At 49.1% G+C, this 23,220-nt stretch overlaps 1 protein-coding gene across 2 annotated transcripts in view; it reads right to left on the reverse strand.

Annotated features, from left to right (window-relative positions):
- Positions 1 to 23,009, reverse strand: part of SELENOI (selenoprotein I) — a 44,681-nt gene extending 21,672 nt beyond the window's left edge. The window contains exon 1 of one of the 2 annotated variants that reach the window (XM_020814195.3): positions 22,763 to 23,009. In XM_020814195.3, coding sequence (XP_020669854.3) covers positions 22,763 to 22,819 — 57 coding nt within the window. In that variant the 5' untranslated portion in view covers positions 22,820 to 23,009. The remainder of the gene's footprint in view (positions 1 to 22,762) is intronic. The other variant, XM_020814196.3, reaches the window with a different exon arrangement.
- Positions 23,010 to 23,220: the final 211 nt, after the last annotated feature.

A 23,220-nucleotide genomic window follows, 5' to 3' on the forward strand; every position in this document is an offset into this window, starting at 1 on the left:
GTAGTGGCTAGAGTGATGAACTAGGATTCTGGAGAACAGGGTTCGAATCCCCACTCAGCCACGGAAACTCACTGGGGGATTGGAATTGAAAAAACCACCCCTTAAATATCTCTCTTACCTTGAAAGCTTTATCAAGGTCGCTATAAGTGAGTTCCAACTTGATGGCACAGCAAATATATGCTTTGATTGGGTGCCAAAACTCGCCTCAATATTTCCTGTATTACTTGACCATTAGCTTTTAGGACACCTAAACGCCGTCACCGCTCTTTTTAAGGCAACGTATTCAGTGTTTCACGGCTTTTATGAATGTTTGCGACATTTTGCCATTTTGTGTGGACAGGTGGCTTTCCTCCAAAGTGAATGGACAAAACACACGATGCCAGTATGATGGGTCGGAACTGCTAAGAACATCAAGGGCACAAAAATGTATTGCAAAATAAAACGCCTGACAGAGAGAAAGCGAGGATGGAAGCTCCAGTTCTGCCTCCCATCTCCCCACCCCCCAGCCTGTCGGAGCAAAAATCTCGGGTTTGGGGCAGGTTGTGAAAACCAGCGGAAGCTTGCCTGCCCCTCCCAACCCACATCTGTCCATTGCATGGGCCTGTCCAAGATGCCTCTTGCCTCCAAAAAACGCAACCCTAAAACACTCAGGAAGGAACCAGTGTAAGGCACTTTGACTAGCTAGCCCCACCAGGTCGTTTTTTCTTTTTTTGGGGGGGGAACCCCTGGGAGGCAGGGAAATGTCTCTGCTCTCCCTTCAGAAAAGGGAGCAGGAGACCCTGATGTTTCCAGAGAAACAGATGTGCCAACACTGGTGTGTCTTTGAGAACGAACAGGGGGGTCCAGCAGATGATGGGCAGATGGGATGGCACCATATGAAGTTCACCTGGCAGGAACAAGGGCCTTTTGCAACTGAGCTCACTGGCCTAATCTTTGTTCAGACACCGATCCATTCTCCTCTGACCCCGCTGCGGAAGCACAGGCTCCGGTTTCCAGAGCCGAGAGAGAAAACATGGACAGCAACACTCTTCACATTCACCTCCAGCAGTGGTGCCCACCCGTTTTGAGTCCCTACCCGTTTCTTGAGCCCCAAGAAAGCTGCAACCCTCCCCTCCCTTTCTGCCACGTTTGCATAAAAAGGCATTGTTCACGGGGTCAAGTCATCCCTTCTCAGAAAGCAGAGGCTTCTTTCTCCCCCAAAGGGCCAGTTTCTCATACATACACAACAAAAGTCAAGGAAGAAATGATTTGACGAGGGCTACAAAATACATATGGTGACCCTGCGGACATTCTGAAAAGCACTGTGTGACCGCCAAGTTTGGAAACACTGTCCTAAAGGGAGGAAGGCCAAGCCAGGAAGCAACTCCTACAGGGAATGAAGCAGGAGGGGAGGAAATCTGGGTAAGCTGCGCAGGTAGGGGGTTTCCATCTAAACTGAACTGGGCTGGGTCTAAATACCAAAACTTGTCGTGAACTGCCCAGAGACCTTTGGCCAGATGGGTGGCACAGAAATTTAATGAACGACCGAATAAACCAAGTTTAACATTTCTGAAGTAGCAGCCATGTTCGTCCATCTCAGCATGGGCGGGATGAGAGAGGAAAAGCAAAAGACAGGGACATTTTAAAGATTAAGAGACCTCTCTCAGCGTGAGCTTTCATGGACCAAAAGCCACTTCTTCAGACACAAGCAATGAAAACATTTCACTGTAACACTTGGTCCAATACAGTGGACCCTCTACTTACGGAATTAATCCGTATTAGACCGGTGGCTGCAGGTCGAGGCTCCATTGACCTACAATGCATTGAAAACCGATTAATCCGTAATCGGCTGTTTTTATTCTGTTTTTGTTCCATTTTGGGTTTTTTCTGGTCTGTAGGTCGATTCTCCGGCTGCAAGTCGAACCTAAATTTTGTGGCCAAAGAAGTCTGTAACTCGAAAAGTCTGTAAGTTGAGCTGTCTGTAAGTTGAGGGTACACTGTGCTTTGGTCATCTCATGAGAAGAGAAGACTCCCTGGAAAAGACCCTGATGTTGGGAAAGTGTGAAGGCAAGAGGAGAAAGGGGAGGACAGAGGACGAGATGGTTGGAGAGCGTCATCGAAGCGACCAACATGACTTTGACCAAACTCTGGAGGGCAGTCGAAGAGAGGAGGGCCTGGCGTGCTCTCTGGTCCATGGGGGTCACGAAGAGTCGGACATGACTTAATGACTAAACAACAAGGTCAACAGACCTTCCAAAATGGCTAATTCTTATGTGTTAAAAATTATAGTTTCTAGTCCACCACCACTACTCCCAGAAATTAGGATGCCTAATCTGCACCTTTGAGTCTGCATTGTATCAGGGATGCAAAAGGATGGATCCCAAATTAAGTCAGTGGCATAAAATTTTTAAGTAATTGTAGCCTACGTTACCTTTTCAATTTTTACCAAAACATTTTTTTAAAAAAAATTCCTTGCTTGTGGAGGTGGTGGCCACCACATATGAAGAGAAGTGCTCTTTCCTCTTTCACACTTCTGGCACAGCCAGGAGGACCAACCACTTCTTTATCAAGAGGTCCAGACCCCTGTAGCTCTGCCATTGTTTTTTTTTTTGCTTGGCCTGTTCTTCAGAGCAGCATTCCGGCAGTTATCTCCATACCAGAGGAAATACCGGCTTTTAACAAATATGTTGTAAAGGCAGTAACAGGACACGTCTTTGCTGGAGTTTTAGGCTAATCTTATCAGCAGAGATACATACCATGGCCAATTCTGATAATATGTGTTAAGCAAAGATCAGATTCAAACATGGATGAAATAACTTCCACTTTCCTGAAGCTGTAACCCCCTCCCTGCCATGGGTCACCACAAGAGCTAGTGTCCATAGTCTATCATAACAGCAAATATTGATTTACCTGTACTGAGGAGGAAGGCTGGGTGCAGAGAAGTGGAAACACAGAAGAAAATATGACAGTTTCCCCAGGAAAAACACTTTCCCTCCAGTTTAGGACAAATCTGTAATATTTCCACCGGAAATTTGGGGGGGATGTGGGAAAAGCTCTGACAAACCATTCTCTCTTTGGGAATAAGCAAAATGCTTTTTAAAACAAGATTTTATTCACTCCCTATGCAAGGGACCACACTGCAGGAAAATGTGTGCACAAGATAATCCAAAGAACTCAGGAACAATAATATTTGTGCACCTAGGAGGTAGAGATGATCTTTTAAACATCTTGAGGATGATTGGGTTTTCGTGACTGCTTTTTCAGCAGGAGGGGGAGTTTACTGCCTGTAAATTGCTGTTTGTCTTTGAATTTGGAGGACACTGGTCAAGAGTGCCTGGGATGCATTGGAGAAATGCAGTTGCCTGCAGTTGGCTTTCTCCCTGCTAATAAAAAACGATAGACAGGGCCTGAGATAGCACTGGGCTTGCACTTCTCTCTTTAGTTCAAAGATATTCACAGTTTTGCTTGAACAAATGACGTTTTTGAGAAATGACAATGACAGACTGTAGCAGAGGAGAATCCCAGGTAGAATCTGTGTGATAAAGAAGCGTCAACAGCAGAACTTTTGGCTTGAAGAACTCATTAAGAGGGGTCTGGATGCCTGAGAAGGGAGGTGGCCTGAACTGAGCTCTCTTTGAAGTTGCAATCTGGAAGCAGACCTGAGCCCGCACCATCTTTGGCACAGAGCTCCAAATGCCCTGAGAGAGAGAGAGAGAGAGCAAGCGGAAAAAGTACAGAAGGATTTTGGAAAAATAATCTCAAGCAAACTTAAAGTATTCAACTGGGACACAAGGTCTACAGAAAACCCACCCACACAGACAGGTACCTACACAAAAACTCCAACCACCACCCACAGCAAAAAAGAGGCATAATCAAAACACTGGCAGACCGTGCAAATCGGAACTGTGAAGCTCAGTTTCTCAGCACTGAACTTAAACATCTGAACTGGGCCCTACAGGCAAATGGCTACTCCAAAAATGTAATCACAAGAGCCATCAAACCAAGAAAACAACACCGAACTGAAGACGAAAAACAGCCATCTACAAATAAAGTATTTCTGCCATACATCAAAGGGGTCACAGAACGCATTGGGATACTTTTGAAAAAACACAACCTACAAACAATATTCAGACCCACCACAAAAGTACAACAAATGTTACGGTCAGCAAAGGACAGAAGGGACCCCCTCACCACTGCAAGAGTATACCAGATACCCTGCAGTTGTGGCCAGGTATATATTGGAACCACAAAACGAAGCATCCACACCAGAATCAAAGAACATGAGAGACACTGCAGACTAAAACAACCAGAAAAATCTGCACTAGCTGAACACGCCCTAAAACAAACTAGACATGAAATTTTATTTCAAAATACTGAAATACTGGACAACACCAGCAATCATTACGTCAGACTGCACAGGGAAGCCATTGAAATCCACAAGCACCAGCAGAACTTCAACAAAAAAACAGGAAAGTTTGAAACTCAACAAAACTTGGCTCCCAGCTCTCAAAAATACAGCCTGCAAAAGGTCAACAAATTCTACCCAGCCACAAGGACCGGAGATCACTTCACACAAAAGACCAGCTAATGACACCCATCAACCACAGTGACAGATCATCTCTCCTTCTTATCACAACAATACACCCACAACAAGACTCACTAATCGCCCATCTACAGAAAAAGACAAAAGCCTATCTCACAGCCATAAATACTGGCACTCCCAAGCCAACTACACCAGAGCACAGAGTGCTGTCCTTTGAAGATGCCGGCCACAGAGACTGGCGAAACGTTAGGAAGAACAACCTTCAGAACACGGCCAAAGAGCCCAAAAAACCCACAACAACCATTAGATCCCCGCCGTGAAAGCCTTCGCGAATACAATAAACTTGAAGTAAGTGGCTCGCTTTACATATGGAATGGTTAAGGACCTAAACAATGAAAAGATGGGGTGTAATTTGTTAGACATATTATACTAGAATCATCCCATAAAGCAGCAAAAAAAAGGTCAGCCTCCTGCCCCCATTGAAATGAAGTCGAGGACAAATTAGGAAATCCCCAAAATTCCAAGACTGAAAGATGCAGAACCCCGGAATCGAGCAGTAGAGAAGAACCACACCTATTTCGCTGGGAAACACCAACCTGCACACCTCCAGGGAGAGAACGTCAGCTGCCCTCTGCAGCAGCAACACAGCCATAAATAATTTGGGGAACATGTATTTGCTCAAGCCTCTTTCAGGGCTAAGAATCCTCCTCAGCTTTATTACTGCAGCTTCTTATTTATATATTAAGTTTATACCCAGCCCATCTAGACCAAAATCTACTCTGGGCAATAGATAAAATAAAGGTGTCTGCCTCTTTTAGCAGACACCTGTCCTCTATCGTTGTTATGTAGTCGTTTAGTCGTGTCCGACTCTTTGTGACCCCATGGACCAGAGCTCTAGCCTTCTGTCTATAAATTTATCTTGTTTATGGAGATGTTTTTAAAAATTCTGCAGCCATAATATCTCTGTTCCATTTTTGTCCGTTTATTTCTAAACAAGATGAACAATGAATTCCATTCAGAGATACTGCTGGGGTGGCAGTCAGGGTGTGTGTGTGTGTTACAGTGCCATGAAGCAAGAGGGTGGAATCACTCCAGCAAAAAGTCAAGTGTGTTCTTAAATTGCTTTCCCCTTGGGCCAGAAGAACCCAACTCCACTCTCATCTCAGAGCTACAAAGGCATCAACCGAAGCAGATGACCGAGGGGGTGAAGGTCAGCTGGCCACCCCGGGCCAAGAGACCACAAGGACAAAGCTTTCTCAAGGAGCTTCAACTTCTACCTTGCGGCATTCAGAGGCTACGCCCAACCCCATTAGGGAAGACTGCTGAGCAGCACCTCAGAAATGGCCAAAGCCACGGTGAAGGGGTGTCTCCCCCCAAGGGCATCTGCCTGATGACACCCCAGATCATCTCAGGCCAGGTCCTTTGGGGAGCTGCTCAGAGAGAGGCCTGAAGGTCATCTATGAGAGGCCGGGCCTTCTTGGGGCTGGCACCAAGACGACGGAACCAGCTTCTGGAGGAGCAACGCCTGGCCCCATCTCCCTGCGTTATTTTAGGAGACATTTGAAAACACATCTTTTCAATCGGACCCCGGCTGAGAGTAGAGGAAGATTTGAAAAGACTTGGAGGGAAAGGGACGGACGCTGGAGGTGGAAGCAGAGGCAGGGCTGTTGTCAGAGATAAAAAGGGGAGAAGGGGAGTTACCAGGAGGGTTGGGGATGGATCGGGATGCAAGATCCATGGACGGGGAAGTGGGAAAGACTCCGGATACCCAAAGAAGAAGCAGATTGCCAAAGGAGGAGAGAGCTCACCCCCCAAGCCATCTTATTGGGGTGAAAACGGGACAAGGGAGTGGAGGAGAAAGTTAAGAGAAGAAAAGGAGAAGGCTGAGAGAGAGAGAGAGAGGAGAAAGAATAGAATGGAGGGTGAAGGAATACCAGATGAGGGGATACCTGGAGGACCCTGGCAGACATACACCCCCCACCCGGGAACCCACCTAGTTGGACCACCGGGACGAGGACACAATCCCCTTATTGGAGGGGGAGACCGGACCAATATTGAATCCCAACCTGTCAATGGACCGGCCTGGGCCCTGGAACACGGGGGGGGGGAGGAAACCCTTTCAAAGATGACAAATGGAAGCCCCTTGCTGACCAGTCATTGGGAGACAAATGTTGGAATGCTTTTGCAGACACTGGTTTCTTGTTAAATACTGCAAAAAATGTTACACCCATTTCAAAGCCTCGTAAGACTGGTGATTTGTTTGGAAAAAACAGGAGCCCGAAACTGAACCTTCACATAATCCTTTTGTCAACTGCCCAGAACAGTGTTTGGGCACTAATGGGGTGGTATATAAAGTAAAGTCATAAATAAATAATAAGGAAGTCCTCCTCTTGCCAGACGACTGCTGTAGAAAACGGTTGAGTTGATGTATGACCACATAACATTGACACTGGTGACTGGGAAAAATGTGGAAAATTAATATAAAATTTACAAAATCAGTAAGCTTTAAAGATAATATATATATACAGATGGTACATGACACCAGATAAGTTGTCAAAAATATATGAAGGTACATCAAATGTATGTCGGAAATGTTAATTACAAGAGGGAAACTTCTATCATATGTGGTGGACATGTAGAGAAGCAAAAAAATATTGGATACTAATACATGAATGTTTGCAGAAAATTCTCCTATGTAATATACCATTTAAACTAGAGTTATTCTTATTAAATATGTTGCCAGAGACTTTGAATAGGAGAGAGAGAGAGCCATTTGGTAATACATACAATAACTGTAGTCAGAATACTATATGCATGAGAAGAAGAAATGGAAGAAAACTGAAATACCAAACTGTGAAGAATTTATGGAAAAGATCATGGAAGTGGCGGAGATAGTCATAGTAATAGAAGCTTTGAAAGACAATTCAATCCAAGAAGCAACTGAAAAACGGGATATAACTGGATCCGTCCTATAACCTGAAAGCCAAATGTGGTAACTTATAATAGTCAAATAACTCTCGTTAGAAGTATATAGGCAACTAACGGACGCAAAATGTAATGATTACACATTAATGTAATGATATGTTTAAGTACAGATAATATGTGGTAATGTATGACATGATATATTCCCTGTTATCCCGATTTATTTCCCCTTACCCTTGAAACAATAATAATTTTTTAAAAATGGTTGAGTTTGAAGGGACTCCTGAGGCCATTTAGCAGGTCCTCAGCCATTCCTGATGCGAGAAAGCCAGGACCATCATGCCAGCAGAAGCAAGCCTGTGGACCTGGGTGTGAAGCAGATGCAAAATGGAAGGAGATAAACAGACTCCAGCTGTCTCCAGGCCTAGAAAGTCAAATTTACGGGTTGGGGTCCAAGCTTCAATTAGTTTCCAGAATGCCCTAGTTAAACAAAAACCCATTTGTATTCAATGCCCAACCAGGATGGCATATTACATTAAAAACTAACAATTTTTTTTTTTAAAGACCATTACGTTGTGGCACCTTAAGGACTAACTGCTATATTCCAGTGGCCTCCAGGTCCCCTCAGCCAGCCGGGCCGCCAGGCCTCTGGACAGGACCTCCATCTCAGCCTCCTTTGGTGCATCTCTCCAGGGAAGAAAAAGCAAATCCCCTGGACTAAGGACCGGAAGGAAGACAGAGCTGTTTGCTGCCGAGCTTGAGAAAGACAGGAAAAGAGATTCCAGCTGAACCTGAGGAAGAACCTCCCGACGGTCAGAGATGTCCGGCCGTGGAAGAGGCTGCCTCGAACGGGTGGTGGGGTCTCCTCCTCCTTTGGAGGTTTCCCAGCAGAGGCTGGATGGCCATCGGTCGGGAGTGCTTGGACGGATGTTCCCGCATGGCAGGGAGGGTGGACTGAATGGCCTCAGGGGTCCCTTCCAACTCTATGACTCTACGCCTTGACTCTTTGCTTTCCCCCATTGCCTCCCTACCCAGGCTCACCTCAAACCGCCGCAAGCCAGCCCACACCCCCTTCCCGAGACAACCCAAACCATTCCCACAGGATCCACCAAATTTGTCTGCAGAGATTCCAGCTGGTTTAAAAGCTTCTGATAAATTGAAGCACAGAAGGAAAGCCAGCGAAGCCTCTTCCAGGCCACCGAAGCAGGAAGCGACCACGCACGAGGCAGCAAATCCTAAACCCACTTGGGATATAGGGGCTCCTCAGACAGCTCAGCTATCTGAACACGTGGAAGGTTTAGGGATGCCAACGACTTCGCAGTCCTTTCCTTCTGCTGACCGTCTACCATCTTCTACCAAGCTCCGGAGGGAGGCAGCCACTGCTCGCTTCTCAGCCTGCTGGCTGGCATTTCTTGCAAAAGGACTCCGTCCAGCCAGGCTTTCATCATCCCTACAGAGAACTCTGAGGAGGACGAGCAACCCGAGCAATTCTGATGCATGTGGGAAATCAATATGGAGTCTAAAAATGGTTTCTGGACCAGCGCAGCCCCCGCCCTCCCCTGTTCCAAAGCCGCTTCTTCCAAGACACTCGTGAAAAACGGCCTTAATTAAGAGTCAGGTCCTTGCCAGCCCCGATGGCGTTGGCTGCCATTCCTTCCCTGTTCGGAGCCCTACCAAACTATCCAGCGCATGGTGGGCAAATTCAGACTGGCATGCCTCCCCAACTGAGCCCCTCCCCAAAGAAGGGCGGTGAGAACTCAAAAGGGGGCAGCTCCCGAAAGCACCACCTCTTTCTTTTGAAGGAGCAAGACCAAACATGCGTCACGGAAGGGCATCACCAAGCCAAAGGCACACCTGAAGATCTACCCCGAGCGGAGAACCAAAGCCGCGCGATACGGGCCGAGGGATCGTTTGTCTCTTGCATCAGCTCAGGTTAAAAGAAAGGCAGTGGGCAAGGTAGAGGGGAACATGGGAACAGTGGCCTTTGGCTTCAATATGGGCTCCTGTTTAAGATGGGGGACCATGCTCCCCCTTACTCTCCAGCGCCCCGTTTGTCTGTGGGCTACCCCGGGTGAAACCACAAGGTAGCCTTGTTGAAGCAGAGCAGAACACGGGCTCAAGCGCCAGATGGCCAACGCTACCGAGCAGATTCCTACAGAGGTGCACCTCTGTTCAGCTCAAGGGTGGGAGATTGTGGCACAGACCAGGAGGCTTCGGGAGGCCGCCTGCACCTTGACTTCCCTCCCAGGTGCCAAGATGGGGAACCCCTGTGATGTAGCTCAAACCCACGCAAGGAAGAGCTTCTGCTCTCCCCCCCCCCAGGGTTCCCGACGGGAGAGGTGGCCAGGACCCTCCTTTCCATGCCTTTTCAAGAGTCATAACTGCCCACCAATTAAGCTTACTTATTAAAAAGTACAGTGGTGCCTCAACTTATGAACGTCTCGAGTTACGACGAGCTGCGGCTGCGAAATCTTGCTTTGACTTGCGAGTGGAGCGTTGACTTAGGAACACAAAAAGGCAGGAGGAAAAGGGCGGGTAATTCAAATTGCTAAGTGTAGGTGGTGAAGGGGCTGCTTCTTTGTAGTTCTTTCGCCCAGAAGTTAGTGTGTGTCAGAGGAGGCTTGGGACTGCCTCACTTCTGCTTCCAAGCGAGTGTGTGTGTGTGTTTGCAGGGAGGCTTCGGGCTGCCTGGTAAGGTAAGGTGCTGTTTTCTGCTTTTTAAAAAACTGTTCCGGTTGTTTTTGCAGCACGGGTTTGAGCTGGGGCAGTTGTTTCTGTGCTGTGATGGGTCTTGGGGGTTTGTTTGTTTTTTGTTTTTTTTCCCCCATTTCTGATGGGTCCTGCATGCTCCCCTTGCTTTTTCCTTTGTTTTCTTTGCATTTCCGACCTGCCCCCTTTGTTCTCTGTGCATTTCCGATCTGCTCCGTTTGTTTTCTGTACATTTCCAATGGGTCTTGCATGCTTGATCGCTTTTCTTCTCCCCCCACCCCCAGACGAAGGGATTAATCGCGTTTAATTTTATTTATTTTTTTGTGATTTTTTTTTCTTCGGCCAGAACGGATTACAGTAATTGCATTTCAATGCATTCAAGTTAAGTCCATCTTCTGGAACAGATTATGGTCGTAAGTCGAGGCACCACCGTAGCTTCTCCACATGCCTTTTTAAGCACCAGAGACCAACCAGCTATCTCCTCAGCATTCGCACGTTGCTCTTTCAAGAGTCTGTGGGACGCATCTATAAACCAAAGCCCACCATTGGTTCAAAAAAAAGAAAGTGATGGCAAAGGAGTGCGCTGCTAAGACCAGGTCCAAGGTGGAGAGCACGCCCCCCCACCCCCAACTCCAGTAGGAGGGCAAACTCAATTCAAGCGGCTTCTTTTCCCTGGACGTCACATACCGAGGATCAAGTCAAACAGAGGGCATGGTCAAAACAAGGGCAGGGGAGAGGCTGTCTTGATCAGCAATGCAAACTCCCTGCGGCCAGCACGTAAAACGTGCGCCCCTGACTCTGAAAGAAACAAGACCTTCTATGAGGCATCATGAACCAGAGCTTCCGCGGTCTCTGCCCTTGGCTTGCCAAATTCCTCAGGTCTGCAAGTCCGAGAAAGTGCCCGTACTCCACATGCAACCCCTCAATATGATGCTGACCTAGCTTCCTAGGCTGCCGTAAGCATTGCAGAAATGCCACAAAGTGCACGGAGCATCTGCAGCATGCTGCATAAATGCCCAACGTTATTCTTAGCCTCGGTCTCCTAAGTCTGACCCTCCGGGGGAAGGCCACCAACTAACAAGAAGTCTTGCCAAGAGCCCCAAACGGCCTTTGTCTCTTTCGGGGGCTTATGCACAAGTAGAGCCCCCCAAATGCAAAAGTCAGATTTAAGACGGTTACAGCATCGCCTACGTGACTGTCATATTTCCATCTCCAACATGTGGAATAGATTCCCCCCCCCCAAGCCTCACCTATGTGCACGAAGAAGCCGCCCGGTTACACCTAACACCAGGTGCAAGCAGGGGCCGAGGGAATGACCTCCTCACTGCCGTTTCCGAGAAGCCGTGGGATGCGGGAACTGCAAGAAACTGTCCATAAACTTTGCCGCAGCTGCCTGGCGTTCCTCATCTAACTCAGACGTAGGAGAGAGTGACAAGAGCCTTGCTTTTTGCACATATCAAGACAACTCTCTCTCTCTGTTCCTATGGAGCAGATGGGATTATACCCCTGCTCAGGTAATTCTGTAGTGGGTCGCAGCTTGCATCTTAATACTTTATGCATCCTCTCTCTCTCAAAAAAAAAAAAAAAAATTAAAGCAGGTGCAAGAATTTTGGGTTTCCGACAGGAGAAACCTTAGCTCCATCACCACTGAAATTTGGCACTCTCAAGGTGATGTCAGACAACAGGTTCCCAGTCACAAGGAGCGGGCAACAGCGATAGCAAAACTAAAGGGATACACGGCCAGAGCTACACAGAATTAAGAGTTCTTTGATGTGTGATCCATATTCTCCTCAACACTGCTATGCAAGTTTTCATTTCATCTTCCTCAGTATCTGTAGCAAGAGTACAGATTTGGATTATGGTTAGATGTTTCAAGAAACTAATATTATTTCATTAGACTTTACTTAATAGCCCCTGACTACTTGTGCTACATCTTGCCTCACTATTAAGTCATGCACTTTCTTCTGAAGTTGCCCTTTTCAGAGTAACGTACTTTGTAATTATCCAGTTGAAAAGGTCCTATTCTAATCCACTTTAGTTTGCTTACGTCAAGCAAGGCAATCTTTTAAAATTCAATCTCTTGTTTGACTACTTCAAGCTCACTGATTCATGCTGCTCACATTCCACGTTCCAATCACATACATTATGTAGCTTCAGACTTTCACTTGTCTCCTCGATCATCAACAACGAGACATCTTTTTGGCCTGCTTTAACCTTAGTTGCTTCATTAAAGACAGCACTTATACATACTTACCCTTTGCTCTTTCCCAGTCACTAACTGAATCTCTTCTGACCTGGGAGTCTCATCTTCCAGCACTATCTTTTGTTCTATTCTGAATGATTTTTAACATATAACCTATTCAGAAATGGTTTAACATTGCTTTCTTCTGCTCCTCAGGAGTTTCTCCATTCCAATCACCATTCTCTTCTGCTGATGTGACCATTACTCCTGAAGTGGGCAATTGTCTCCTGGTCTGGCGTTTCAGCTTCAGCCATTCTCCTTTGAGGAACCCTGTCTGTATCCCGGCCTCCTGATGGCATTGCTCTCAGCTCTTCTGACACATTCAAGCCCTCATATTATATGAAGGAGAACATCCATGACACAGGCCTCTTAGATTCCCCCCTCTTGAGCAGATGTTTTTCTGTTTACACCACCCATTTTTTCCTCTTAAAATGCCCCAGAGAAGGACTAACCGCTACATTTCTTCTGTTAGTTTTGAATCTCTCAAACTGGCCACTTTTATACAGTTTTCCTATGCAAAGCCAGGCTGGAATGTTTCTGGGAACTTGTCCTGCCGGGGGGCACAGAGTTCAAGATTAAACACCTCGGAACTGAGAAGAGTTGTCTCTTAATTAAGAACCCGTCTTGAGCGAGAGACACCCGAGCTTCTGTCTGCTCAGCAGCTAAGGGATCAAGGGAAGTGATAAGGACGGAAATCCCAAGTCAAGAAATCCAAATATTCCAGGGTCTACCAACGGCTCCAAGCCATGCCAAAGAGACAGTCCACTTCCTGCCCCCCTCTTTCGGGTGCATCTTCTTCCTTAAATTTCACAGCCTCAGGACACGAACCGCAGCTTAGAGGAAGGAGGTTTTCTACCACAGTTGGCAAGGTGTTAGATGAAGGCACCCTCTCCACTCGGACCCTGCCCTGATGGTACCCGTTTGGCTACAGCTGGCTTTCTCACCGAGTCCTACCCCTGAATTGAAGTTCGAGATTGCTGTTCATAAAGACAGCTGTGCTCCCCAGTCGGGAAGCTCTCAGGGTGCGTGCAGGGGAGGGCATCTCTCATTCTGCCTCGGTTCATCATCCGGGGGGGGGGAGGGGGGAAAGAGATTTTCAGGGTGGTGTCGTGGACAGATAGACCAGGACTCTGGAGAGCAGGGTTCGAATCCCCTGCCCAGCCAGGGAAACTCACTAGGGAAGCGGAACCATTCAAGCCGTTCCTGAAACGTCACACTTACCTCGAAAGCCGAATTAGGGTTGCGATAAGTCAGTTCTGACTTGTCAACACATGGATTTGATTCTTTCGAAATATTTGGACACATATTGTTTTTAGCTGTTAAATATGGTCTTTTAGTGATGTAAGCCACCTTGAGTCCTTTTTAAGGTACGGTAAAAACATTTAAAATAAAATAGTAAATAAATAAACCAGGTCCCATCCAGTCTGCCGCAGAGTTCTGGCAAACGAGGAAGTCTGGTTGGTTTGAGCAAACCGAGTGCCCCCGAACAGAGGCGTTACTGGACCTGGCGCCGTGTTAACACTCTTCTCTCTACCGCCCTCTCCCTGTCCTCGATTCTCCCCTGCCGGTCTCTGTGTTTCTGCCTCCTCATATAAAGTTACTAGAATGTGTGTCCGATCACTGTGGGGAGGTCGTCGGCTCCCTCCACCAAGGAGAGACCAGGCTTCCACGAAGGGTCTCTGCCACGGAGAGCCCGCCTGGTCGCTCTTGGCCTCCCTCCTCTGCTCACACCCACAAAACTCACCACCGCCATCACCAACAGCCATTCAGCCTCCTGAGCCCTTTTGTTTTCCAGCAGATGTGACTGGATTTTCAAGCAGCTCCACGGTGGCCCAAGAGTTAGCAAAGAGATGGTCAAACAATTAAAAGCCTCTCTTCTTCCTAATTATTTGCACCCTACCTCCCGCAAAAAAAGGAATAGCAGATTATTTTTTTAATGGTACATGTTGTCTATTTCTCTTTATTGTTAGAAATCACAGGACATATGAAAACAGTGGCATAAAAATTTAGCCTTTTTTGGGGGGGGGGGAGAAGAGGCACCATGGCTTCTTCAAGGCCTTCATGCATGGCCGTCTCTATCCCCCTCCCACCAAATGGATGCAACCGAAGACGGCGGGGGTTAATTGACTTGGCCCCCAAAGGGCACTGATCCACATGGAAGCCGTTACAGCTCCTTCAGCGAACAGGCGTCCAGGACTGCCTCTGAACTGCAAAACGAGGATGAAATCCTACTACGGGGGTGGATGGGTTATGGGTGATGTCTCCTGCTAATTGGTTTGCTAGCCTTCGAGGCTGCACAGCATGCTATGGGAGGGGGGACACTATTTTTACTCTGCAAATCCAAAGGGGATTTTAAGAGTGTCATAGATCAAAGTGGAGCATGAAACGGAGCAGCCTTTGGCATTTCCTGTGGCTGGACAGACCGTGCAAGGCTGGCATCCCAAATCAACCCAGAAGACATACTCCATGGGCAGGTTCATCCGTACATACTGTAATATGAAGGTTCTGGCTAAATGCTACTGCACGTTTGTACGTTACTGGTTTTATTGGAATGCACTCTGTTGTGGAGCACAGCATAAACATTGCCGTCGTTCACTTCATGCCAGCCAACGCCAAGGGCCCACCCGGCCATTTTCAAGGAGTTCAAAAGGAAAATATTACAATTCTGCCTCCTTCTTCGTTAATCATTACGGACAAAGGAGCAGACGGAGGCAAGGTAACATTATTCCTCTTCCTTGTCAAATCATCCCACCCTTTTAAGGTGTATAGTGTTTGTTCCTTAATGATTTGTTGTTGTTCTTGTTACGGAGCTGTCACATTGCCTCCAACGTATGGTGAGGCCATGAATGAGGGTTCTCCAAAAGGTCCCCGTCCCCAACAGCCCTCCTCGGCTCTTGCAAACTCACGCCTGTGGCTTCCTTTAGAGAATCGATCCATCTCACATCTGGCCTTCCTCTTTTCCTGCGGCCCTTCACTTTTCCTAGCATTATGGTCTTTCCTGTTGAGTCTTATCTTCTCACAACATACCCAATGGACAGCACCCTTAATATTGTCATTTTTAAAAATGTTCTTTGACTAGACAATTAAACTGTATTTGTATATTGTCTCCAGCGGAAACGGCCAGTTCCCAAAAGGGCTGCGGCTGGCCTCCAGACACTCATTTTTTAGATGGGCAGGCTGCTGAGCCAAAGTGACCCCTTGCTCAAGAAGTCCGTGACGGCAAGGTTGAAAGCCAGGGACAGAAAGGAAACCCCATCTCTGAATCTACCATTTTCATCCAACAGGTCCGACTGCACAGAAACGCAGGCCAAGTATTTCTGAATATTATCTCTAACGGTACCTTTTGCAGAATAAATTACTCCTTTGGATAGCCGCCTAGAGTGGCCTTTTAGGCCAGATGGGCGGGGTATAAATCAAATAAATAAAATAAAAATAAATAATAAAACCAGCACACACGCACGCACGCACACGCACACACACACACAGACATAGCCCTCACAGAGGCAATCCCACAAGAACCTTCCATTCTGTATCGGGATCCTCTTTCAATTTTGAGTTCCCCACAAAGCTCTCTTTTCCCCTCTCTCTTGCCCACGAGCACCCCACCCATTCAAAGACGTGGAGACGCACACCCTCATTCACCCACCCCATGAAGAGATGGCATGCCTTTTTTCTGCATTCTATCGCTCCCTCTAAAAAGGCAAATACAATTCATTTAGGTGATGATTAGTGAAGGACACCTCACCTCCTGTTGGAGGTGAACTGTACCCTTTTAGTTACTCCTGCTACTGGCAGGGGAGAGAACCATTAAATGGGAGAGACTCATTAAATGTTAGAGGAGGAATATCACATGGTTCCAGCGCCGGTTCATGCTTCACTGCAGGTACTGAGGGCAGGTGGAAGGCTTGTTTTATGCCACAAAAAGCATACTGCTTATCTACTGGTCCCATAGCCCTTAAAGTACAGCGGCCCTTACTGTACTTACAAGTCACCAGGTCGGGGCTGCTGACAACCCCCCCCCCGGGGGCCACCCTTCCAGGTAAGCAGATCACTCCCACGGGCCACCCTCTAGCTGGATGAGGCCCCCTCGGTCGAAACCAGGGCTTGGCCTTCGGGGAGGGGAGGTTGGCAGGAGGGGTCTCCTCTCTTTTAGGGGGGTCTGCGGGCAAGAGGGGGAGGGCAGACCCAAAAGCCCCCCTCCCCCCCAGGGTACACGAAGGAGAAAAGGGGATCTTGGATGGGGGGGTTCTTTGGGAAAGGCTGAGTAGCGGCTCCCCTTCCAAAGTTCCATAGATTTGGGGGCGGGGAGTTACTGTAAAAAATAAAAAAAGTTCCCTGACCCCGTTCTAACCGTTGGGGTGAAAGAGCTACAAAGAAGCAGCCTCTTCGCTGACCAACGGTGAGTACATTTGAATTTCCTGCCTTTTTCTGTTCGGAACTGGAAGCTCCGGCCGCAAGTCGAAGCAACATTTTTCAGCCGGAGCTGGTCGTAACTCGAAATGGTCTTGAGTCGAGGCACTGCTGTACTCTCAATTTAATTATGCAGGCCACACACTGCAGCTTACATTATTCAGGCTTTTAAACAACAAGTAGCAACTATTTTTGTTACCTGAAGAAAATGGGAAAGCAGTTTTTTTAAAATAACTATTAGATACAACTTATCATATCAAAACAGCTGGAGGTAGCTGGAACCAGTGCTTGACTAAAATAACTTCTCATAGCGAAGGAGCCCCATTGCAGTGATTTTTCTAATTAACCCTAATGAACAAAAGTTCACATGACAATAAACCTGTCTCACAAGAGTTGGGAGTTTTGCTTTGCTTATACATCACAGAAATAGGTCATCTGAACATGTGTTTTTGTGGGGTTTTTTTTATTTTTTTGGCACAGGTTAAATGCAGTGCAAAATCTCCAAATAACAAAATTGGAACAAGTTCAGAGGAGGACAACCAGGATGATCGGCGGCTGGAAGCCAAGCTTTACGAGGAGAGACTCAAAGAACTGGCCATGTTTGGCCTTGAGAAAAGAAGGGGGGGGAAAGAGATAGGAGACTACTTTTCAAGGATTTGAAAGGCTGTCATAGAAAGGAGGGGCAGGATCCGTTTTCCCTCATCCCAGAGTGCAGGACACACAATAATGGGATCAAGCTACAAGAAGGCACATTTCGGCTGAATAACAGGGAAAAAAGACTTTCTAACTGTTAGAGTAGTACAGCAATGGAGCCTATGGCCTCGAGAGGTGTAGAGCACTCCAAAACTGGAGCCATGGAAGAGAAACTCAGACAAGCCTCGCTCAGATCTGCTTTGATTTGGATTCCTGCCTTGGGCAGGGCGGGTTGGACTAGATGGCCTTCGAGGCCCCTTCCAACTTCACTATTCTATGATTCTAAGCTTAGGTGCTTCTTCCCACAAAAAGATTACCTCTGGCTTTATGGAGGCTGCACAATTCCCAGCCTTTGAGAAATGAGAAAATACTAGAAGCATGTCAATGACGTGGGCAGGGAAGTTCAGTTTTGTGGGACCCTCCTTCCCCTCAATGGTCAATCAAGTGACTGTTTTCGCACCCCCCAAAAAAAAATCTGGTGAGCAGAGATTACCCGGTTGCTCCTTAAGCTCTCTACTCAGAGGCAAGGATTAGATTGAAACTACAGGAGGACTTTGCCTTCTTGTGAAAGAAAGAAGGGTGACGGGAGGTCCACAGAGCTGGACTCTGAACTGTAAGAAGCCACACAGCAGTTCCTGGTAATGCTGCCCCCCCTCTCCTGCCCCACACACAAGGGGGCAGGGAAAACTCCTCATTCCGCAGACAGGTGAGGTCTCTAGTTCACTCCCAGAGGAGGCCACTCTTGCTTTGCTTTTAGCTAATCTTAATAGAGAGGAGCGGAACCTCTGTCTCCTGGAATTCTCCAACCAAGAGATTAGACGGAGGAAAACGTGCCTTTAAAGACCCCCTGTTCCGCAGGTGCCTCCTGTCTTCCTGCATCCTTCCGCCTACATTCACATCCCAGACTGTCAAGCACAAGAAGGGCCTGAAAAGGACAAGATGGCCTGGACTACTTCTGGGAAGCAAGAGGAGACCTGGCCAGGAAAAAGGAAAACCACCTATTTTCACAAAGTTGCATATATCAAGTCCGTGTGAACCTATGGAATTTTGTCTTTATAAGGTGTCAAAAAAAAAAAAATAAAAAGACTCAAGGGGGTGTAGAAAAAGTTGCTTTGAAAATGAAACGACGTTTAAAACGATGGCTTGCAAAAACAGTTTACATGACATTACTAAACAATCAGCCGCTTGCCAAAACTAATCCACTGTTTTCCAGCTAATCTCAGAGAGCCAAGCCAATGATATGATAACGCTGCTTTGAAGAATTTCATTCATGGCTACCAGTTTAGCGTGGAAGTAAACAAAAGGTTGTGATGATGCAATGAGTTGAATGGAATTCTTCAGTGGCTAAACAGCAGTACTGCAGTCATACTCTGCTCACAACCTGAGCTTAATCACAACGGATCCAGGTCGCTGGCTCAAAAGTGATTCAGCCATCCATCCTGAGAGTGGTCAGTGAGTAGCCAGACTACTGGGGGAACAAAGCGTTGTTTGTATAATGACCTTGTAAACCACCCAGGGTGTGTTTTAGCACTATGGGCTGCTGCTTAAGTTGAAATGACAAAAACAGCTGTTTTTCATATGCAAATGACCTTTGTGCGTCCAACAGTATAAGTTGCTGGTGATCATAATAGTATAATCTTGCAATTGTCTAGACTCCTGGAATCTTGATACAATAAGCCTTTGTAAATCTAGAGGCTTAGAACGGATTTTTGGAGTTCTAGAAGCTTGCAACATTAATAGTAAAAAAACAATACAGTACAGTACTGTATTCAAGCCAAAAATGATTGTGGTTATCCAAATAGGAATTTGCAGGTGCCCAGAGTCACAAAGGCTGCAGGTACAACAGAATTTTAGATTTACAATTTTTTTGCTGGACGTTCAGGACCTTAGAACATGCAAACCCTACAGATAAAGGTTGTCTACAGACAGAGAGGAAGTGAAAACTTGGTGCCTCCTGCAAGTACAGTCAGGCTTTGTGGCCTTGGGAAAGCTGCACAATCCTAGGGCGCAGCCAGAAGAAGGGCACAGTGAGCAATTTCTGTCTGTTCTCTACCTGTACAAGGGTTGCCATAAATTAGAACTGACTTGATAGCAACTAATGACGACTACATCCGGGAAGCAAGACTTAAAGGGAGAGAAAATGCACCCTAGGTAATACGAGCTGTTAAGCCTCCCTTTGCGTGAGTGTGTCAGGTTGCAAAAAACAGGGGAAAGGCAATGCTATTCTGAAATGCACCATTGATCCCTGAGGAGAAAGGGGTTCCTCTGCACCCGAGCAGAGGTGCCGGGACTCAGCTTATCCGGACTGAGCAAGAAGGAGGAGCAACCTCAGAGTTCATAGGAGGGAAAGATGCCGAAGGAAGGACTAGTCTGGCTACACCAAAGCTGCCTAAATCACTCCCTCCAGTGCCAAATCCGGGCAGGGAGGCCTCACAAGTTTGCAGGTAAGGGGGCCTACTCATCCCAGCCTACTCAAATGAAACCTGGGGTGGGGGCCGCCATCCACAAACAGAGAGCTGCCCATGCATCCACTTGGGCAAAGGGTGAGTTCGTGAAACTGCTTGCAGACACTTGGGGGGGGGGCTCCCTAGTGGAAGGAAGGACTCCCACTGCCTTAGCAAGGCAGCAGCCGAAACGCTTCCACCCCTTCCTTCTAATCTGGGAACTGAGGGAGGTGTACGGGTCTCCCTGCAGCTCCTGGGCCAATTCGGGGGGGGGGGGGATCCAGAACCTGTAAACCCCCAAGGTGACTTCAGGAGTTAACTCTCTGGATGATGGTGGATGGTTCACCATAGCAAGCAAAAATGTGGAAGCCCCTCATTCCCCTCTTAAGCCTGGACTACAGGCGTACAACGTCTGACAGACATCAGGGGGAGCAGCTCGTGATGCGAAAGGGAAACCACGTCAGTGCTGAGAAGCCGGCAGCAGAAAGCTGCTACCCTGAGTCCCTCTGCTCAGCAAATGCAACCTCTGGCGTGCCTCCAAGCGGAGAAGGGAGGACCACACCGTTTCATCCCTCTGCCATGCATTGCCAAGGAACTCATCCCATCCAGATCTGACCTGGCTGAAGAGCAGAACCTGCACCTTTATGCAAGCTTGTTAAGAACCCCGACAGACCACACAGTGGGTTTTTTCCATCCGTGCCAGAGCTCCTCATGCATCTCACTGGGGACAGGGTGCAAGGAAAGGCGAATTCAAGAAGCTGTTGCAGAGACTGCTTCCCCACTGCCTGCCGTGGCCAAGCACCTGAGCCCACAGCCCCATCCTGCTCTGTTTGTCTCACGGGGGAAAACAAATCCGAGCAGCGGCCCCCGTGCCATGAATGGAAACCTTCCCCTCTGGAGCACAGAAGGTTTAAATACATTCAAGGAGGAGGCCAACCTGTCGCCCCTTGGCTCTCACTAGGAAAAGAAGGTTGGAAGAGTGTTCCCACCAAGCAAAAGACGCTTTCCTACTCAGGCACATCACCTGTTCCCTCCTTCTGCCCAAGTGCTTCCCCTTTGACTGGTGCAGATGCTGTTGCTGCTTCCCAGCTGAGCGGGTGGGCAACAGGAGGCTGGGGAAGTCACCCGGTAGTGCAAAGAGGAGGTAGGCACAAAGCACAGAAAGCCGGCTCTCTCCCTGCCCTGCAACTGCTCTCAAACCCTGCCTCTGGGATGTAGGCTTTTCTATTCCCACTCCAAGGGCTTATTAGCTCAACAATGCTACAGTAAGTGCCCACAGAATGCTGTTTTTTGTGAAGAACATTTTGCAAACATTTCAAAGTCTGCAAAAGTCACAGGCTGTACTTTTACCATTTTAGCCACGGGACCCCTCCCTTCACTCCCCCCCTTTGCCCTTTGCACCTGTGTGTCGATCTACTGCCAACGGAGGGCAACCTTTTACACGTCTGACACGTGTCTTGTTACAGAAGAAGAGCGTGTGTGTCTTCAATCAGATAACTCTGCGTATTATTGCAGCGCAAGCTGCGACAGAAGCCCCTGTACACAAGCCACAACATCTCTGTTCTTTGGTGCTGCAGGACAGGACTCCAGATCCCTCCTTGAGCGTGTGGGGTGTCTGTGCGCGTGTGAAGTGCATGCTATTCAGGCCACAATTCATAATCCTTACACATGCTTTTACACGGTGGTTAACGAAAGAGGAGAAAAGGCAGCGACACTGTTTTACATCCACTGAAACCTCGCGCCAGGAGGTCCCTTGGTGTCCTTGACCTCCGACAGCCTGTTGTCCTCTGAATGGATTCCACTACCCCCACCCTGTGCCCTTGCTGACCTGCAGGGCTAGCCCCCCTCCCCTCCCCTCCCAGCTCCCTTTTTTTTCAACCAGGCTGCCTCTGCTTGTGTCCCTCCCCACCTCCCCTTACCCCCTGGGAAGAAAGGCTCCCCCTCCAGCTGTGTTGCACTGCAAATTCCCCATCCTCCCCAGCGGTGTCCCACTAGAGTCCCCCACCCACGCACCTCCTTCGTGGTAGTAGTGAGGGTGGGGGCACAAGCACTCCCCTGGTACCTCCCGGGTGGGGTTGGGAATGCCTTGGGCCATTAGGCTGGCATGGCCTCTCCCCCCCCCCCCGCCCTCGCCGCCTTCTGACTTCGCAGGTAAAAACCTGGGTGCCCCCCTCCCCTCCCCTCCCCAGGCCCAAAGGTATGGCGCCCGGAGGGGAAGGGGCAGAAGGGGAGAAGCGGCGGCCCTGGCCCGCTTGCTTCTGCTGCAGCAGGATCAGGGCCGGCGCCTCCCTCCTCCGGCCGCACCGGGAGAGCCCTCCAGCTGGGCCGACTCCCCCCCCGCGCCCCCCCTGCGGTCACCCACCTCGGGCGGAAAAAGGGCTGCAATGGGGGGGGGGGAAGATGACGACGATGGGGCTCGGAGTAGACAGACACGTGGAAGGGGGGGAAGAGGGCGCGGGAGGATGGGAGCAGTGGGAGGAGCCCCCCCCGCCCGGGGATGGGGTGGGGCGGGATGATGGGAGTTGTATTACAATACGATCGCGGGGGGGGAGGCCCGGGGGGGGCAGGAGGGCGAAGGGCGGGCGGCACCGACCTCGCCCACAATCGCACGCGCAGCGCCAGGGGGCCCAGGGCGGGGCAGCCTCAGAACCCCCCCCGGACAGGGGATGATGGGAGCGGTGGTGCAAAGAGGCTCCCCCTGCGGCGAGCGAGGCAGGGGCTGCGGGGCCCGCCGGCGCGCCCCCCCCATCCCGCCAGGGAAGACCCCCAACCCCACCCCACCCCACCGCCGGGCGCAGGGGGCCTCCCTCGCCTGCCTACCTTGTACTTGTCGAAGCCGGCCAGCTGCTCGGCGCTCACGTACTCGTAGCCGGCCATGGCGGGCGGGCAGGTGGGCGGGCGGGCGAGCCGGTCAGTCGGTCAGTCTGCTTGCTTTCCTCCCTTCCTGGAGAAGGGAGCTCGCTCGTCCTCCTTCGTCCTCCTCCTTCCTCGTCCGCCGCCGCCGGGAGAAAGAGGGAATGAGAGAGTGAGGGACGGAGCGAGCACGCCCGCCGCTCCTCGCCCGCCTTCCTGAATGACGGAGGAGGAAGACGGGCCCCCCTCCCGACTGTCCCTCGCCGGCTCCCGTAGCTCGCGCCTGGCCACGCCCCTCTCCCTCTTCGCCGCTCGCCGGCAGAGATCAGCCCACCCGTGACGTCACCCCCCCGCCGCCCTCTGCGCCCGCCTCCTTCCGCCGCCATCTTGGGAGCGGCAGGGAGTCCAGCCCTAGGAAAGGGAGG

The sequence above is a fragment of the Pogona vitticeps genome, chromosome 1 (assembly GCF_051106095.1).
Source record: "Pogona vitticeps strain Pit_001003342236 chromosome 1, PviZW2.1, whole genome shotgun sequence".
Lineage (NCBI taxonomy): Eukaryota > Metazoa > Chordata > Lepidosauria > Squamata > Agamidae > Pogona > Pogona vitticeps.